The sequence below is a fragment of the Brachyhypopomus gauderio genome, unplaced genomic scaffold, assembly GCF_052324685.1.
Source record: "Brachyhypopomus gauderio isolate BG-103 unplaced genomic scaffold, BGAUD_0.2 sc45, whole genome shotgun sequence".
Lineage (NCBI taxonomy): Eukaryota > Metazoa > Chordata > Actinopteri > Gymnotiformes > Hypopomidae > Brachyhypopomus > Brachyhypopomus gauderio.
Genome location: NW_027506871.1, coordinates 988,512 through 1,009,582, shown reverse-complemented (window position 1 = coordinate 1,009,582; position 21,071 = coordinate 988,512). Strand labels below are relative to the sequence as shown.

Genomic DNA, 21,071 nt, shown 5'->3' with positions numbered 1-21,071 from the left:
CGATAAACGAGTACAATCAGTAGAGGGCTAGCAGCAGTAATTAGTACTGCTAAACACTCAAATGAAGACGTATGAGGGACTGGAACAGTTTTAACTTTAAACTCTGATTTAAACACAACAGCTAGTCCTCCACCACATCCAGTTAAGCGTGGTTTATCCACAAATTGATAGTTAGTTGGCATAGCTTGGTTCAGTGCAAAGTATTCATTTGTTTGTTGCCAGGTTTCAGTCAGACACAGAAAATCAATGTTATGTTCTAAAATAACATCAGCAATAAATTCAGCCTTGTTGTTAAGGGAGCGAACATTGAACAGCGCACTTTTAATGTTCATATCAGTGCTCGGTGGTGGCAGGTTTACTACAGGTATGTAGAGTAGATTCCGATTCTGATTGGGTGAACGTGATGACACATTGGAAACCCCACAGCGACGTTCCGCCCAGAATGACGGGATATTATTGGCATGCCGTTTATAAACAAATGTCCGACCCAAACTCCGGTGTAAGTATTTAGGTCTGCAACCTAATTGATACACAACACCACTCTGCCGATGAGATGATTCAGAACCATTTAGATCTAATCGATCGTGCAGTTTCTAAGCAACTGTTTAACAATCACATAAAAGAACCTAAAAACTAGGGGTGGGCATAGATTAATTTTTTTAATCTAGATTAATCTCACTGAAATCTTGAAATTAATCTAGATTAATCTAGATTAATCTATATTAAAATGGCTCATATGCGTGCTACCCAAGTAATGACTAAAAGTCAGTTTTTGAGATAGGGTTTCTTAATACAAAAGGTGCATTAGACCAGGGGCTCATCTCCTGTTTCCAAAATGCATCAATGACTGCTTGAGGAAGCTGTTCTACTTTGATACTTGAAGAAAAAAACATGCATACAATAAAATGTAGGCGACTCGTGTTCAACGGTTTATTCAGTTAAACATGAATTTGTAAGCCTACATACTGTACATTAAAAGGGGTTGATAACATGTTTATTCAGCTAAACATGATATTGTAATGTAAGCCAACATTTAGTACATTTAACCTCATGGACGTAATTTTCAAAAGTCAGTTTTGGTCCTCTGCAGTTTTAACAGTTAAAAATAAATATTTAAATAGTGACGAATCTAGCGCTAGGACCATGCAGAAAACGACCGCTCCGAACTCCGCTCCGGTAACACTTCACGTTCCTAAAAATGAATTTTCCATGAAGCAAACCTGGCGACTTCGTGGCTGCATCAATGTAAACACACGTACGATTTGTAAATCACAGGTTTGAAAACTCGTTCTCGCCCCTACTGTGCAATTTGGTTACGAATACAGCAGAGCTAAACTATCAAGTTGAAAGTCATCATAGTTTGCTTACCCATTTTGACCCAGTTCCCAACCCAACTTTAAGAATAGATTAACGGCGATAATTTTTATATCGCCCGATAAGAGTTAACGGCCCACCACTACTAAAAACACAAGTAAAAATTCAAGTAAATAGTTCACCGGGGGAGAAGCGGCAGCCAACCACGCCAGCGTATCTCTCGCAACCCGGAACAACCCGGAATAGTGATTATTATGATATGAATATCAATTAACTCCAACCTATATGTTCACAGATTGTAAACTGCAGGATTAGTCAGTAATGCATTACTTAATGTGCAATTTCACATAACTGAAACAATTTTACGAACTCTTTTGTTTCACAGTTCAAGGTTCTCCCAACATTTGAATTTGTTTGCTGGTGGCGTGACTACAGAACCTCAGCATCAATTACATCCCGCAACAAAGAGATTTGCAAAATTATGTAACATTTAAGCTATCATTAACTGTGATTCAATCAAGAGTCTTTAAAAAGCTTAATTATAATACTTGCCCTAAATGTCTGTACTATGTCATTTAAAACTATACCAACAGGGCCTTGCACCAGACACGGTCGTCTTGTTCCCCAGGATTGTTGGTGGCAAAACACCTGAAAGTGGGAACCATTTTATTCTTTGGGTAAGCATTCAGTATTTGGGTAGTATTTTATACTCGGATTATACTAAGGTATATCTGACATAAGGACCATGTTAAAACTGGCCAAAAACTTGTTTTGTTAAATTCTTGTTGTATGTTCTTTCAATCCTAACATTAGGTTATAGACGGTGTCTTGAAACAAATCAGAGTCTAAGCCTCTATCTTTCTCTAAAAGACTGGGAAATGGATATACTAAGGTAACTAAAACATACTAGTTTGGTTAGAAAAGCATTTTTATGTTCAGTTTAAAAACTTTGATTGATTTTCATATATAGACAGGGGTTTCAGGAGACCTGGAACCTTGCTGAATGGAGCATACAGTATCCACAACAGTGGCTCCAAAGAGATTCCCAAAACTGGTGTTTTAGTATGCACAGTAAGTAAACAAGTGTTGCTTTTTGCTTTTTTTCCCCTCTATACTTTATAGAGCTGGGATGTCAAAGTCAAATACACAGAGGGCCAAAAAACCAAATTTGCTACAAGCCGAGGGCCGGACTGGTTCAATGTTTATTAAAACATATTGAAATGATTGCACATAGCCTATTGAACCAAGACATAACACAGTGTATATTATTTAATGCTTAAATGAATAAAGCAATATTTTCTTATGGATCTGTCAGTAATTTCAAATGAATAAAGTAATAAAGGTTTGAAAAGTGCTGGAATTTAGGCTAAAGTACTTGAAAATGCTTGAAACTGTAATTACTTTGTTTCACAACAAATATCTGTCTGACTGAACAGTTCTCTTGTATTACGTTAACAAATACGAGCCTCTTGTAATTCCAGGACAAAACATGAGAACGTGAAGACATTAAGATTGGGCGTTTTGAAAATAAACAACCATTAAATAATGTGATAAAAAGCTAATTATTTTGAATCATTTCAAATATATGTATAAATATTTAACTTAATTAAGTTTAACGTGCTGGTGCACGCAAAGTTACAAAATTCGAGAGGTGCACGACCTCGTGAAATGACAGCGCGCGACACCCTCGCGCACGGGCGGAGCCACTGCGATTACGTCATTTTCGCCGTGCAGACCTTTGCCGCTTGTGTGCGCTGCAGTGACTTCGCGGGCTACCGTTGCATTGTGGGGAATGTAGTGTTTGTCCGTGCAAAACACCATCGGACGGCTGTGGCCTGCGGGCCGGTTCTAATAGTAATTAAATATCATCCAAGGGGCCATAGATAATGAATTTGCGGGCCGGATCTGGCCCGCGGGCCTTGACTTTGACATATGTGTTATAGAATATTCTTTATTCTTCTATGTTTTCTGTTTTTTGCGTAGATGGCTGAAACGGAGGTGCGGGGGATAAAACTTAGAGAAGAGACACTGAGTGTTTCTCAGCTGCAATATCTCTGTTGATATCATGCAACCACCTTAATCTGTGATGTGAATGTGGAATGTAGAGAGTGTAAGTAGATAAGTTTAACATCTAGTTTTACTGAGGGGAGGGACCATTACTGTTTTGAGTACCATTACTCAAAACAAAGGCATGTAGCAACATCGAGGGCATGTATTCAAATCACAAACTTCCAAAGCCAGGTTAGAGAAAAATATTCACAGTGTGACAGGGATTAGCTGATAAAGTATGTAAATACAAAGGCAAACTGAAAACTTCACATCAAAATTACACACATCAGAATGTTGACACATTTCTGATTATATAACAGCATGTTATTGCATTGTGAGCATGTGTTATATTAACAGGAAGTTCTGAAGAATCAACAACATGAGTGTATGGCAGCTGATATGAACGTCTGTGTCTTCCAGAGGCTGGGGACAGGAAGGGTGGTACTTTATAAAACATTCTTCTCTATAGGAATACTGGCAGTAGATTTTGGGCTTTTATAATATGTTTTCTCCACATCCAGGTCACTCTACCCTGAGGTAACACATCTTAAATGGGTGCAGTGTGAATCCTGCAAGGAATGGCTACACACAGATTGTGCTGGTGTGAGTGACGAGGCTACCAAGGATCCTTTCATGTGTGGCTGCAGATAAAAAATGCCACTAAATGTTGATAGGTATGTGGTTACTTTGGTTTTCTCTTGTTTCCAGTTTAAATGTCTCAGTCTCCTATTCATTTTAGGCTTTTCTGAATGTTTGACGACTTATTGTTTGTAGGACTCTTATGATACTGCATAAAGATGGAATGGAGGGTCTCACTGACACTGAGGAAATAAAGGCAAGTCTAGCTCACTAAGCAAATATGGAAAATACACACCATCAAAACTGTTTTGTATGTCTAATACTCTGCATACAACCTCTCGGCAGAAAGTCCATCGAGAAATCCATTCTGATGAGCTAAAGTCAAGTCGGATGTATCTTTGGAAACATCCTGCAACTTCATTACGACTCAAGCAGCTTTTAATGCCAAAGTTCTGCCATTTCAGTGAAGAGAATGTAAGTATGTTTACATACACTTAATTAATTAAGATGTACTGCCCACAAGCACCCTGAACGTTTTCTGCTTTCATATGTTCATTGCATTACTGCATACAAAACATGCATGCATGTCTATACATCTTGTCAAAGATATGGCCAAATAATGAATGTGGGAAAACAGAATTGGTAATGTCATTTCATGTGAAACATTGCACCTTTATTTGGTGCTGGTAGTCACAGACAATGGTCAGTACCACATTTTTGAGAGTTCATTTAGTCTCTTATCCACTTTGGTGTGTCACACATACAAATATATGTGCAAAATAATTACTCCTTGATTCCTTGTATATGCACCATTAGGCCATCAAACTGACTGAAATGATCAGGGCAGCTTTGAAAATGGGAAATGACCTTCAGGAACTGGATTTAGTCTTTGATGTCATGATGCCTAAAGTAAGGAAAAATCAACCCAAGTTACATCACAACATTACATTCCTTTATTCGTCACAACTATTTCCTGTATTTGGTTTTGACATCTTTGATGCTATTATATTTGATGTAATCTATAAATCAGGTTTTCATTATTGTTTTTCATAAGGTGACCATCAACATCCTCATGAAACATGAAGGGTTCTCAAGGTACATGGCTGAGTTATTTATTGCATCAGGTTCTACACTTGAATAATGACTGGAAATGTAAGTATTCCGCATCAAACTAAATTCTGGTGATTCTTTAAAAATCTCTTTTGAATCTCTTCAAAGTTTTTTTTACCTTTTATTTTTTACCGTATTTATTTATTATCTATTTTAATTTATATTTAATAAGAGACATAACATCTTATTTTTAACAATATTTTGTCACTGAACAATAATTACATTGTTTTTGTTTAGTTTGTTTCCTCTTTGGTTATGTGAAATAAAGACTGTGGTATCCAACACTGGACAATTGTCTCAGTCTCTCTCTCTTATATATGGTACAAACAATTGCATACCGAAAATAGCCAAATAGGCTGTAGGAACTATGATAGTATCTCTGTTTATGTACACTAGCAACATTGTAAACGGCTTGCAGAATGTAGAATTATTTCCAATTAAAGTGAATTAACGTATGCTGTATTTTCATTTGAAAACATTCAAGAAATTTATAACGTGCAGGCGTGTACCCTAACGATATCCCACGGAATTGTTCGATCGAATATTTGTAGCTCCCATGTTTTATCTACCGAAAATTACTACCGAAAGTATTTTCTGCTTTTTTGTTTACAAAAAGTGCTTGTTTAGAGGACACCGAACGCAAACCAACAGAACTTTCGCGAGCCACCGCTCCATAACTGACACGAGACAACGCTGTGAGCCACCGTGCAACTGTCGCGCGGCACAGGTATTGCTCTTGGTTAGTGGCGCGCGACAGCAGCAACAGTACAGATACAGTTTTTGCACTAACCGGTTCTCCATAACTGACCTAATCTGGAATGACACATGGACAGCAGGCCGAACAGATGCTTCTGTTGCGTCACAAGGGCCCCGCCCCACGTATCTCTAGCTAGCACAGTGACCTCCAGGATAGTTGCCAGGTTCGCGGTTTTCACGCCAAATTGGGCTTGTTTGAAAATCCCGCCGCGGGTAAAAATTCTGGGGTCGCGGGGTGCGGTTTTTTGGGCTACTTTTGAGTTGGGCCACCGCGGGAGTTACAAGTCAACACTAAGAATCGATCGCGATATAATACTTAATTTGTCTCCATTTTACACTCGCCACCCCCCCTCACCGGTCAACAACTTTAGGGTTTGGGCTAGTTTAGGCTACTGAAGGGCGGGTTTTACACTGAATTTGTGCAAAAATATTTGTGATATTTTTGTAGGACCTGGCAACCCTGCTCCCCAGTAGGAGAGTGGAACCTCCCAACCAAGAGTGCAGCATAGTGCAAACACCAATTCATGGAGAGTGGAGATGCCCTATAAATTACCATGCACTACAGGAGTGGAATTAAATGACCAAAATGACCAAACACAAACAAAAGCCATATGCATGTCTCTCCTCCCAGCGGAGGAACTAGAGGTAGAAAATGATCCCCAAGCCCTGTGTGGGCACATCGTTCCCAAATCTGTGGGTCCAGTGGGTCAGTGTAGTACAGGGGTGGCCAACCCGCGGCTCCCCAGCCGGTCCGCGGGCTCACCTGCACAAACGGGGCGACACACTGCTACATTTTCGTGGTGCGCGGTTTGTTTACAAGCCTAGCGAGCCGACTGTCTTAACAGCTAATAATTTTCACCCCCCCCCCCCCCCCCCCCCCCCAACAATCACACTCGCCCATCGCTCTTTGCCGTAACACAGTAAGAAAAGTGGCTCTTGGTCTATGACGGGTTGGCCACCCCTGGTGTAGTGGATCAGTTCCAGACAGTCAGTTTTGATATGAAAGCTGGCCATAACCCTAAAGCTCTGGAAGGAACATTTGGTCTAACACGGTTAATGTCCCTCAAACTCCAGCCAATATCGATCTATAAACAAACGTATCGCACATCAATCAATCAATCAATCAAAGTTTATTTGTATAGCGCTTTTCACAACACATGTTGTCACAAAGCGCCTTACAGGATTTAAAAGGTTAACAATACTACGGGTCCAGAACCCTAATGAGCAAGCCAAGGGCGACAGTGGCGAGGAAAAACTCCCTAAGATAGTGGGGAATAGGAAGAAACCTCGGGAGAACCAAGACTCAAAAGGGAACCCATCCTCCATTGGGCGGCCCGTTAACACACAGATTACACAAAATACAGACAAATACACAAGTCACACACAAATCACACAATCATGCGTTACACATTAATGTGAACTGTAATTAATGCCAGTTATGAAACTCCGATTTATATTTTGTCATTAAAAATGAAATTAAAAATGAAGACGAACTCACCCAACTCTGCATCGGCAGGAAAAAAGGAAATAAACCTTCAATTTCAGTCAAAATAAACCTGTAACCACGCTAATTACCTTGAAAACACTGAACTGTTTAAAACTGTATTTATCTGATGGAACTCCGACTGTTATAGTGAAGGAAAACCAACCGCTATGTTTCTGTTTTGAACAGAGTGAACGTTGTACTTTCACTTTAGGAGTCAGAGTTTCTAGGAGTCTAGATCACTCACTCTGGAACCTCTTCCGGGTCAGTCAGACGCGCCCCCTGGAGGCTCCGTCCGAAATGCCGCACTTAAGCAGTAGACACTAGACTTTAATGCAGTAGGTTCTGCTCAACTGTAGTAAAACGTCATATTAGTGTCAGATATAAGATGTGAGATATACATAAAAAAGTCAAACAGTGTTATACAAGAAAACACAGATTTAACATCCCAAAATGTCATATTGGTCCTGAACTTGAGGACTTTAAAAGTGATCACATTACTGGAGAGACACCAGTAATGTGGTTTAGTTTACTGCTGAACACTTAAACCAGTTAAACCAGGAATTAATTTCTGCATTAAAAGTATATAATCTATATAATCTATCATAATAACTTGAGAAAAAATTGATTAATCTGGTGGGTTTATCTCCAACACACATTGATGTTTATACATATATGATATGTATGTATACTTGTAGGTACCATGCTAAACCAGCAGGTGGCAGTACCACTGGCAACATATTGAACAAGCTTGCTTTGACGGAAGTAAGGGTGTGTCTACAGTTCAGGTGTTTAAATACCCTGAACAGCCATTCATCTCTCTCTCTCTGGTTTGACCGACACATAGGTTAGACCTATTAAAGAGAGGCTCCGCCACTCCTCTCTCTCCGGTTTTTCTTTGAGAACACGCGAACTTTGCAACGACTAACGGCAAACAGCTGAAAGTCGTATTACTTAATTAACGAGCCCGAGTTATGGTGCAATCTAACCAGCAACCGATCAACGTTACCGCGACAACAGATTCACCGAACGACTTCAATCAAGCTTGCTAACGCGGCCACACGGACTGAAACAAAGGCGATCAACTCCCTGTTGTTAAACCGTGAACGAGACTCGCGTTCCTGGACGATTCCCCAGCACACCTGGACGACGTCGTTTAATCAACGAGGAGCCTGCGGTGGAAATTCCCTCCTAATTCCAGGAGAATTCAGGGAGGACGACACTACCCCAAATCCTCAACACGTGAGACTCTTAACGCTGGGCATAGTTTATAAAAGGGCAAAGTTATTTGAACTGTAGAGTTAACCAAGCTTTCTGTTAATACATTCTGAATGTGTTTAACTTTATTTTCATAATCTTCATCAAGATTTGTACATACAAAGTTCTCTTTGCTGTGCATGCCACCATCTTTTATTTATCTGATTAATGGACAACTTGTAGTCTTCCCCATTCTCAGACACATCACATTAATTTTTAGTTATTAAGCCAGCTCCATTACTCTTTGTTCTGACCACGTTGGAATAAACCAGTTGAGCTAATTAACACAGTCGCGCTGCTCTACTGTTTAAAGTCGGCGCCATTTTAGTTGCTTTGTTCTCTATAGGACAGGGGTACTCAACTGGCGGACCGCGGTCCGGATCCGGACCCGAACGCAGTCCTGTCCGGACCCAATCTCATTCCTGATTAACTGGATACGGACTAAAACAAAACCGTAGCATTTATTTCAGGGCTATTGAAAAAACACTCCGTCACGAGTGTTACGTTTGCCACCCCCGCTCAACAACTTACGTTCGCCACCCCCGCTCAACAACAAGCCTGCCTGGTTGACGCTTCGCGAGCGGCGCGAGGGTCCGCGCGGCGAAAATGACGTAATCGCTGTGGCTCCGCGTGTGCGCGAGTGCCTCGCGCGCTGTCGGTTCGCGAGGTCGTGCACCTCTCGAATTTTGTAACTTCGCGCCGCGCTTCAGCGCAATGAACAAAGTCACGTTTTCAGGGTTCATACACCTTTATAAGGTGGAATTCAAGCACTTGTACGCCACTTTCAAGGTTCATTTCAATATTTCCCAGCATGTTAAACATAATTAAGTAAAAAAAAACGCCCAATCTTCACGTCTTCACGTTCTCTCATGTTTCGTCCTGGAATTACAAGAGGCTCGTAGGCCTATTTGTTAACCTAATACAAGAGAACTATTCAGTCAGACAGATATTTGTTATGAAACCAAGTAGTTACAATTTCAAGCATTTTAAAGTACTTTAACCTAAATTCCAGCACGTTTCAAACCTGAAACATATAGCAACATTAAAATTGGTCAGGTAAATGTTCATTTTCCTGTTTTGAGGGGTGTTTCTACCACATATCGTTTCGGACAAAACGCCTATCGTTTAGGACAAAACGCTCGCGAAAGTATAAACGCCTCCACCGTTCGCGCACCGTTCGCCCCCCCCCCCCGCTCAACAACTTACGTTCGCCACCCCCCGCCGCACCGGACCTCAGGTCACAGGTATCTGCCAAAACTGGACCGCGGACAAATTTAGTTGAGTACGCCTGCTATAGGAGAACTGAAATTACAACTCCGCCTCCTCACACGCGCACAAGCGCGCACACTTAAGCCTGGTTTATACTTTCGCGAGCGACCGTAGCGCGCGGCTCCGCCCACCTCGCGCGACCCTGCGCGAGCGGTGTAGGCGTTTATACTTTCGCGAACGTCGCGAGCGTCGCTGCAGTGTTCTCCGAAACGATAGGTGGCGATAGGTGGCAGTGGAGAATAAAAAACCCCTGCAAAAACGGGGAAAGAACATTTTTACCTGACCAGAGACCGTATATATACACATCAGGCATCAAACGTAAATATGGCTTTGCAGTGTTGTCCGAAACGATACGTTAACAAATACGAGCCTCTTGTAATTCCAGGGCGAAACATGAGAGAACGTGAAGACGTTAAGATTGGGCGTTTTGAAAATAAACAACCATAAACTAATGTGATAAAAAAGCGAATTATTTCGATTCATTTCGAGTATATGTATAAATATTTAACTTAATTAAGTTTAACGTGCTGGGAAATATTGAAATGGACCTTTAAAGTGACGTACAAGTGCATTAATTCCAACTTGTTTAGGTGTATGAACCCGGCAAACATGACTTTGTCCATCGCGCTGAAGCGCGGCGCGCGCGCGAAGTTACAAAATTCGGGAGGTGCACGACCTCGCGCCGCGACAGCGCGCGAGGCCCTCGCGCACGGGCGGAGCCACCGCGATTACGTCATTTTCGCCGCGCGGACCCTCGCGCCGCTCGCGGCGCGTCGAGTATAAACCAGGCTTTAAGCCTGGTTTATACTTTCGCGAGCGACCGTTGCGCGCGGCTCCGCCCACCTCGCGCGACCCTGCGCGAGCGGTGTAGGCGTTTATACTTTCGCGAACGTCGCGAGCGTCGCTGCAGTGTTCTCCGAAACGATAGGTGGCAATAGGTGGCAGTGGAGAATAAAAAACCCCTGCAAAACCGGTGAAAGAACATTTTTACCTGACCAGAGACCGTATATATACACATCAGGCATCAAACGTAATTATGGCTTTGCAGTGTTGTCCGAAACGATATGTGGTAGTATAAAGAAACACCCCTCAAAAAAAGGGGAATGAACATTTACCTGACGCATTTTGATGTTGCTTTGTGTTTCAGGTTTGAAAAGTGCTGGAATTTAGGCTAAAGTACATTAAAATGTTGAAATTACGTTAACAAATACGAGCCTCTTGTAATTCCAGGACGAAACATGAGAGAACGTGAAGACGTTAAGATTGGGCGTTTTGAAAATAAACAACCATTAAATAAAGTGATAAAAAGCGAATTATTTCGAATTTTTTCGAGTATATATATTAATATTTAACTTAATTATGTTTATCGTGCTGGAAAATATTTAAATGGACCTTGAAAGTGCCGTACAAGTGCTTTAATTCCACCTTGTTTAGGTGTATGAACCCTGCAAACATGACTTTGTTGATCGCGCTGAAGCGCGGCGCGCGCGCGAAGTTACAAAATTCGAGAGGTGCACGACCTCGCGCCGCGACAGCGCGCGAGGCCCTCGCGCACGGGCGGAGCCACAGCGATTACGTCATTTTCGCCGCGCGGACCCTCGCGCCGCTCGCGGCGCGTCGAGTATAAACCAGGCTTTACTCCTCCCCTTTTTTTTACACACACACACACACACACACACACTAGATGCTGAGTCTTCACTGTAAATATACTGATCCATGTTGATGCTCTTTGTGTTTTAGAATAGTTGGTTTTAAATAAATGTATCATTTATTTTCACCAAATTCTCTGTGTTGATGTCATTCAAAAGTGGTTGTTGCCAAAACCTCCAAAGAATTCATTGTTAAATCCTTCAGATACCAAACCATTCATTACCTTTAGTTGATAACTAAACTTGTGGTTCTGGTATAATTAGAATATGAGACTGATTCTAAAATTAATGAGACTGATTAATAATTAAGGTAAAACAAATTATATCTACTTTAAAGGATTAGTAGGTGAAACCCCTACATACTGTAAATACATACTGTACATATGCACACAAGTATAATACACAAATCTCTTGCTGTATTCAACTGAGATAAAGTACAATAATAAAATGTATTTAATGAGGGTATTATGAAGTGATGAAGACTCTGGTTACCCTGAGCTGATTTATGTTCCTGGGTTGAAGGCCTCTTGGTGAACTGTAGTGTTTGTGCAAGCGTTTGTCTCTGTTCTGCATGCCTTTAGTGGACAACACAAACATGGGGTGTAGTAGTTTGTGCACGTGTGGGAACGTGCAGTTGTGTTAGTGTGTAGTGTGGGGGGACAGGAATGTGCAGTGTGTATGTGAGCATGTGGGAATGTGTAGTAGTGTGCAAAAATTTAGGAGTATGGGGGAGTGTGGTGGAGTGTGTGTTTAGTGTGTGTTTGTACGTGATGCTTTACTACCATGCATAGTTCACTCTACTCTACTGTAGTTTCTTTTTCACTTGCTGCGATTGGCTCAGTTGTTTCCCTAGCAATCGCAGAGACTGTTCCTTCCTTCTAAACTCCGCCTTCACTTCCAAAACAGATATCACAACGCAGTCACAGTTTTTTCCTGCTCTCTCTGCTTCAGCTCTCCAGTGCTGCTGTTTCCCCTCACATACAGCGTCCAGATATGAGATATAACACACACCAAACTAATGACCTGAGACGCCCGGATGTGATGAGGTCAGAGATCTGCCTCACACAAGATGGCGTCCTAGAGACTGGACTTACTGGGAACCCCCACCAAAGAGCTTGGGGAAACAGCTCCAGCCTTATACAGGTCAGAAGGGCCCATGACCGTGTAGGGGTAGGGGGAGCTGCAGAAGAACTCTCGGGATAAAAAGAACAGGACATTAAAGTATACTTACCGGTTAAAAGATGCTAGCAATGGCCATTGGAATAAGCTACTTTTAAGACTAAAACACTGCAGTGTATGATGTACAATAATTAATGTTACTACTCCTCTATAAGACACGCCTACCCAATATGTTGGTTTAGCTGAGGGCGGGGCTTAGGGTATTTAAGGGTGGTGTAGGCCAGAAGGAGGGAGGACTGTGAAAGAGAATGTAAAGAGACCTGCTGACTGAAGTTTAGTCCAGTGGGGTTATGAGCTAAAAGACTGCTGATATTTGTCTAGTAGACATTAGAGTTTGCCCAATTGTTTTATGTCTCTTTTCTTTTTACTTTCACTTTATTTATTAATAAATTGAACACTAATTAACTTAAAGGAGGTATTCTGTACTCTTGGTCTGGTGAACCCCGTACTCTGTGCCTGACACTCGACACACAGAAATCCTGGTATTCCCGCAGAGTACATTGTCCTTCGACGGGGGTTGCTACACCGGAGAACAGCTTTTGGCTGTCCGCCATCACTGCGCTTCGTCCGATCTTCGGAGTTGAGTTACCGCTGCATGTCATATCAGAGTTTTCCGAACAGCTGATCAGTGATCAGTTACTCAAGATCAGTCAACTCTAAATAGATTAACCGTAAAAGCGTATTCACAGGTAACTATAAAAACATTTATTTGTAAATTATTTGTAAATTTGCAACTATATACAAGGAAACAACAGAACATCACCAAAGCATCAATCAACAAAATTAAATAAATGTGCCGAAGAGAAGAGGAGCAGTAACAAGTTTTGCCTAAATTAGGATCAGCATTCAAAAAGCTCAAGGACCTCATTTCTGAGGAGTTGATCCTTTCAGTTATCTGACCTGCTTTAGAAAAGATTCTGTCTGAGGGGACAGATGTCCCAACCCGATATTAGCACGGTGGACCTAATAAAGTGGCCGGTGAGTGTACAAGACCACAGACGCCAGACCAATGTGAGCGCTAACACAGCTGAATAGCACAGGAAAATATGGGAATCGGATGACAAACTGGACTATATTATTATATAAAAAGGGTTAAAAACAAGTGTAGTTATTATTATTATTATTTTTTAAAAGGTTAAAATGGTTCTGGGAAGCTTTTCTCTTCTCGTTCTGATGTCACTGCAGACTATGTCCCTCTGCTGTTGCCGTACCTCCATCAGACAAGTGAGAGCTCTTGGATGGATGGTGTGTACCTGCTGCAGATTCTAATTAATATATAATATAATTTAGTTAATACTTAACTAAAAGCTCTAATACATTTTACAAACATATTGTTCCTTTAGTGCAGGGATGGGCAATTAATTTTTACAAGGGGCCACATGAGAAACCTGAATTGTGTCAGAGGGCCACACAAACAATAATGACGTCATCACAGTGGCTCCGCCCACCTCACGCAAACTTCCACGAACGGCGGAGGCGTTTATACGCAATAGTATACGGCGCGAGACTGGGAGACTCTCTCACCATGGCTCTCTCATCCTGGCTGCACCGCGCTGGTGAAGTTCCGTTATAGTCTCGCGTGATAGGAATTTCTAAATAAAAGTAATAAATGCAAATTTACCGTTTCTACATAAATAACTACATATACTACTTATACCTTCACTCTTTGTATTTACGAAACATCCCATATGGCATTATACGGATGTTTGCAAAGGATTTGAAAACTTCAATGCACATTAAACTTAATGTTTTGCAGATAAAATTCAGGTAGAAATACATGAAAACACACAAACAAAATATTTCCATTTAGAACTTTATTTTTGCAAAAGCCGCATGGCTTCCCCTCTTTAAACACTGTTCAATTTACAGTTGATTGGTATTCCCAATTTGTCAAGCATTGTTCATTGTTCCCATGCGAAGTTTACAATGCAGAGAACTTAACAGGCTATTCTTAAATGTTTTCCTCTCCATAAAGTAACTTTATGAACATATACACTGCCAATACAAGACTAGAATGTAAGATTCGTTTGTCTACAAAAACGAGGTATTTTAACTTACACTAAACGCTGGCGTCGGCCATCGTTTTGCACACGAACGAGCATGCGCGAGATCAGGAACGCGTTTGTGCCATGGCCAGGCAGCCACGCACACGCAGCCACGGGGAGGTGGTCTCTTTTCTCGAGCCGTACCCTCCTGTGCCGCGTCACATTCTGTGCAGTGTTCTCCGAAACATGTGTGTTGGTATAAAGAAACAGGGGAAGAAATATTTACCTGACCAATTTTAATGTTGCTTTTTGTTTCAGATTTGAAAAGTGCTGGAATTTAGGCTAAATACTTGAAAATGTTTGAAATTGTAACTACTTCGTTTCACAGCAAATAGCCATAAAGGTTTCTTGTATTACGTTAACAAATACGAGCCTCTTGTAATTCCAGGACAAAACATGAGAGAACGTGAAGACGTTATTGGGCGTTTTGAAAATAAACAACAATTAAATAATGTGATAAAAAGCTAATTATTTTGAATCATTTCAAATATATGTATAAATATTTAACTTAATTAAGTTTAACGTGCTGGGAAATATTGAAATGGACCTTGAAAGTGACGTATAAATGCTTTAATTCCACCTTGTAAAGGTGTATGAACCCTGCAAACATGACTTTGTTCATTGCGCTGAAGCGCGGCGCGCGCGCGAAGTTACAAAATTCGAGAGGTGCACGACCTTGCGAATCAACAGTGCGCGAGGCCCTCCGCCACCGCGATTACATAATTTTCGCCGCGCGGACCCTCGCGCCGCGTCAAGTATAAACCTGGCTTAAACCTAGCTTTAAAGCACTTCTACGGCACTTTCAAGATCCATTTCAATATTTCCCAGCTGACTCAGGTTCTCTCTAAGCTCGGTTTCTGGAACGGAAAACCTGAGCTTTCGTTAACTCTGAGTTTACTTGCCCACTTTCTGGAATACCCCCCTGTTCAGTCAACTATTTGTTGTGAATCGAAATACAGTTACAATGTCAAGCATTTTCAAGTACTTTAGCCTAAATTCCAGCACTTTTTCAAACCTGGAACACAATGCACAATTAAAATTCATCACGTAAATTTTCCGCCGTTTGCGGAGTTTCGCGCGAGGTACAACGTTCACTCCCGAAAGCCTTAACTTGTCGCTGATCACTTACAGCGTTTCTCGCACAGCTCACACACACGCAGGTACGTCCACACGGAATTAACACAAACGTAGCGCTTTCAAAATAAAAGCGTCACAGTTGTATTGCACGCACGACATAGATATTTGTTTCATTTATGATTGGCCTCTCGCGGGCCGGATGTGGTTTTGATTAAGAAAGTTTTGATTAAGAAAGTTAACTTTGCTGTATTGTCGACACGTGCTGTAGTTATGTGAGCCGTGTTAAATAACTGACATGCCTTCATCAGCATAATTTCTTATATTTTTATTACCCCAGCTTGTGAAATCTGTAGCCGTCTTATGCAAGAGGAGGTAAATGCATCTTAAAATCTGTTTCAGAATAAACAGTGGAAGCCCCTGTGTCTGACTGCTTCAATGAGCAAATAGTGGTCATTACACACACATAGTAGCACACAACCCCACAGCTTTACATCACACTGACCAGTAAACACTGTCTGGCTGTGAGGACTCTGACCAGTAAACACTGGTGGCTGTGAGGACTCTGACCAGTAAACACTGGTGGCTGTGAGGACTCTGACCAGTAAACACTGGTGGCTGTATATGTGCTTCAACAAATGAGTTCTGCTGTGTCTTCCATGTAGAAGTAGTGACACAGTGAAGAACAGCACGCTGTTCCTACAGAGACCAGCAACCGTGAGACACACACTCACTGAGCAGTGAGGACAGAGGAAGGTGTAGGTGGAGTGGACACCAGCTACACTGCTGGAGATCACGTAAACTCCTTCACCCAGTCGAACTCCACATACTGCAGGTGAGAGATGTTCTTCAGAGCTCAGGAGGAGTTCTGCAACACAGTGCAGTTAAGACAAGTAAGAAAAACACTTTATTGGGTTAATAACTGTACAGCAGGACTACACACTGGGTGATAGTATGTACATGGTCTGAGGATGGTGGTGGAGTAACTGTCTCCTCTGGTGGAAAGAGCATCACTGAAGTGACTAGTCAGGAAATGAGAGGAAGTGAACTTCCTTCTCACATACAAACACACACACACACAGAGCCGGCCCTGACCAATGTGGTGCCTTAGGCGAGATTTTGGTTGGTGCCCCCTGCATCATCAATCATCGGGTTGATTGTATCAGGATTAAAGAAACAAATAAAAAGCAAATGACTTAAATATTACCATATAACAAGCAATAAATATAAAGGTGTTGCACAAAAAATATTTTAAAACTATTTTACATAACGTAGTGCAGAGAACAACTTTTAAATATTAATAATAAATTTAAAAAATTAATGAAAAACAACAACTACCACCAGTGCAAATCAGGGCAATTTGCCTACTGCAACATTATTATTTCAAAAGTGCATCCGCAATGAACAGTTAGTATATATTTATTTTAAGCTAAGCTAATCATAGCACCTACTAGGATTGGGCAGTATGATGACAGTGGCGGTTTTCACTAAGATCATACAGAGGGGAAAAAGCCACAATGACGATTGAGTGTTAGTTGTGAGTCAAGCGAGCTGGTTTCAAAGAAAAACACAACAGCTACAGATTGGCAACATTTTGGATTTGTTTCAAATAAAAATGAGAGACCATTGGAGCACGCCCCCACGATTCTAATTCGATAATATGATTGGTTGATAAAACTGCCAATCAAAAGCTCTCTTTTACCTAGAAACAACGGTGTGAAATATTCTGATTGGTTGATTTTTTTTATTTCACCGCTGAGGTTTTTTTCAAGCACAAGTACGAAAAGTGGATTTGAAAGCCGATTTATAGGAAAAATACAAATTATTGGTGAAGCGTTATTAACATATATTACATATAATAGATAAAGCATCCTTTTTAAGATCAATTAACCTTCAGAGAAGGCGTTGAAGTCCCTGACGCTTCGCCAATGGTATAGTGTTAATTCACCACATATTACCATTATATCACCTGTTTTTTGCCGCCTTTCCTCATCCACGTTTCTCATTTTTCTACCCTGGGCACCAGAGGACTTCTCCCTTTTTGACGTCTTTACAGGGAGATGTCACTCACTAACTCACTAACTCAGTAACGAGGTGCGCAGAGCGCGCGGGGGAGGGCGGGTTGGCGCGCGGGTGAGAGGTGTCGTGTGTTGTTATTATAAGAATTATTAATTTGACTAATATTATTAAACAATGAAATTATGATTATGTGGACTTTGCTTGTTTTCACATTTATTAATTGTTCATTTGTTAAAAAAAAAAAAAAAAAAAAGATGGCGCCCCTAGCATTTGCCTATATCGCCTAATGGAAGGGCCGGCCCTGCACACACACACACACAAACTACACACAACACACACTTCACACACATGCCCACAGATACACACTACACACTCTCGCATACAAACACACACACACACATACGCACAGATACACACTACACACACACACATACCCACAGATACACACTACACACACATTACATACACACAAACACACAAACTACACACACACAAACTACACACTCACATACAAACACACACACACACACAGGTGAGTTCAGAGTTCCTGATTAGCCTGGTTGGCAGGTCGCTGGTAGGGAGGAACAGGGGTGTGTAGTGGGGGTGTGGTTGATGTGGAGAGTTCGTTCACTAGAGATCCAGAGCTGGGTCAGAATCTCCTCAGGTGTTCAGTACAGATCCAGCGCTGGGTCAGAATCTCCTCAGGTGTTCAGTACAGATCCAGCGCTGGGTCAGAATCTCCTCAGGTGTTCAGTACAGATCCAGCGCTGGGTAAGAATCTCCTCAGGTGTTCAGTACAGATCCAGCCCTGGGTGAGAATCTCCTCAGGTGTTCAGTACAGATCCAGCGCTGGGTGAGAATCTCCTCAGGTGTTCAGTACAGATCCAGCCCTGGGTGAGAATCTCCTCAGGTGTTCAGTACAGATCCAGCGCTGGGTGAGAATCTCCTCAGGTGTTCAGTACAGATCCAGCGCTGGGTCAGAATCTCCTCAGGTGTCTCCTGGATGTGAAGAATCTCCAGGCACATCTGTCTGTTTCAGAAACTTTAGGACAGAAAATTATGAGGACAGCATGGTAACATAGGGAGAAAACACAGACACAGCCACACCATCTCTCCCTCTCTCTCTCAAACACACACACACACACACACACACACACACACACACACACACACGCACCCACCCACCCATCCTCTCTCTTGGTTGGTTCCTGTATCCCATTACGCCACACAGTATAACTCACACTAATTATTATAATAATTTTGTCCACATGGACTCTGTTAAGTAGTAGAACTCCAAGGTATAACAGAGTGACTGAACCTATAGGGTCTGTAACCCTACATCATAAATATAAATCACATTCACTGTTTAATACATGTGATGGATCAGAGGAAACACTATATGCTAGTCTTCCCATGCTTCAGTTGTAAACGGTATTACTGACACTCTACTGTACAACAGTACTGGAGCAGATTTGTATCAGTCTAAACAACACAGATCTTAATATAACATATACACAGCTAGACCAAATGCACAATAATGCACCATGCTTTGAATTACAGACAGTAAACAAACTCTAAATTTTAAATATTTGTCACAAAAGATCTGTCTATAGAGAAAATTGATATTTTCTAAAAGCATTAAGCAAATTGTTATTCAATCTACAAAAATAAGCATTTCAACATTTACTGCACTTCACCTGTACAATAGGCCGGGACTCATTGGAGAATCTCCTGATTTCATGTTTAGTGTTTCCTGTTTCATCAGCCTGTATTAGAAACGGAGCTGTCTTCGTTGGGCACGCTCCGAGTTCAAGTCTAAATTGTACCTTCAAGCGAAGTTCCTTTTAGTTCCTAAGTAATGGTGGTGGCATTTCTTCACAGTCAATGATGAGAAAATACAATTCAACAACCAAGCCCATCGTCTCCTCATCATTCCTCTACCTGGCATTCTGACCGATGCCCCATGTTGGATGACGCCAAACACCTAAAACGAGTCAGCTATCCTTGCTCCTCCCCAACATCACCCTCATCACAAACATCCATCAATTCTAACCTGGAAATATCCATTTAATTCCATTACTGATTCCCAATTTTCTGCTGAAATTAATTTTCTGTAGTGGACATTCCTGCCTGACTCTTATAGTCAGTATAGTATCTCACAGTCTTCTTGGCAATGAGGCAATGAGGGTTCAGACTGGATACCATCACAGTACAGCAACCCATTATCAACCTATTGAACACTACTAATACCATACAAAGCACTACTAATACTGGACACTATTACTATCGGACACTGATAATACCAGACTAGACACTACTAATACTGGACACTACTACTATCAGACACTGATAATACCAGACTAGACGCTACTAATACTGGACACTACTACTATCGGACACTGATAATACCAGACTAGACGCTACTAATACTGGACACTATTACTATCGGACACTGATAATACCAGACTAGACGCTACTAATACTGGACACTACTACTATCGGACACTGATAATACCAGACTAGACGCTACTAATACTGGACACTACTACTATCGGACACTGATAATACCAGACTAGACACTACTAATACTGGACACTATTACTATCGGACACTGATAATACCAGACTAGACACTACTAATACTGGACACTACTACTATCGGACACTGATAATACCAGACTAGACGCTACTAATACTGGACACTACTACTATCGGACACTGATAATACCAGACCATACACTACTAATACTGGACACTACTACTATCGGACACTGATAATACCAGACTAGACGCTACTAATACTGGACACTATTACTATCGGACACTGATAATACCAGACTAGACGCTACTAATACTGGACACTATTACTATCGGACACTGATAATACCAGACTAGACACTACTAATACTGGACACTACTACTATCGGACACTGATAATACCAGACTAGACGCTACTAATACTGGACACTACTACTATCGGACACTGATAATACCAGACTAGACACTACTAATACTGGACACTACTACTATCGGACACTGATAATACCAGACTAGACGCTACTAATACTGGACACTATTACTATCGGACACTGATAATACCAGACTAGACGCTACTAATACTGGACACTACTACTATCGGACACTGATAATACCAGACTAGACACTACTAATACTGGACACTATTACTATCGGACACTGATAATACCAGACTAGACACTACTAATACTGGACACTACTACTATCGGACACTGATAATACCAGACTAGACGCTACTAATACTGGACACTAC

The 21,071-nt window shown here is 41.4% G+C and overlaps 3 protein-coding genes across 7 annotated transcripts in view; 1 reads left to right on the top strand and 2 right to left on the bottom strand.

The window, feature by feature from the left end:
• LOC143486741 (uncharacterized) overlaps nucleotides 1-9,714 on the bottom strand; it is a 40,410-nt gene extending 30,696 nt beyond the window's left edge. The window contains exon 1 of the transcript XR_013123646.1: nucleotides 7,307-9,714. The gene's annotated coding sequence lies outside the window, so the exon portion shown is untranslated. The remainder of the gene's footprint in view (nucleotides 1-7,306) is intronic.
• Nucleotides 1-21,071, bottom strand: part of LOC143486731 (uncharacterized) — a 104,292-nt gene that overhangs the window by 58,488 nt on the left and 24,733 nt on the right. The window lies entirely within an intron of this gene.
• On the top strand, nucleotides 3,747-5,311 carry LOC143486742 (uncharacterized). 2 transcript variants are annotated; one of them, XM_076986145.1, is made up of 6 exons: nucleotides 3,747-3,801; nucleotides 3,885-4,037; nucleotides 4,138-4,198; nucleotides 4,288-4,416; nucleotides 4,759-4,851; nucleotides 4,997-5,311. In XM_076986145.1, exons 2-6 carry the CDS (start codon nucleotides 4,018-4,020, stop codon nucleotides 5,081-5,083), a joined length of 390 nt encoding a protein of 129 aa, XP_076842260.1. In that variant the 5' UTR covers nucleotides 3,747-3,801; nucleotides 3,885-4,017; the 3' UTR covers nucleotides 5,084-5,311. The 2 variants fall into 2 exon arrangements, with proteins under 2 accessions (XP_076842260.1, XP_076842259.1); XM_076986144.1 differs by lacking the exon at nucleotides 3,747-3,801 and having other exon boundaries at nucleotides 3,809-4,037.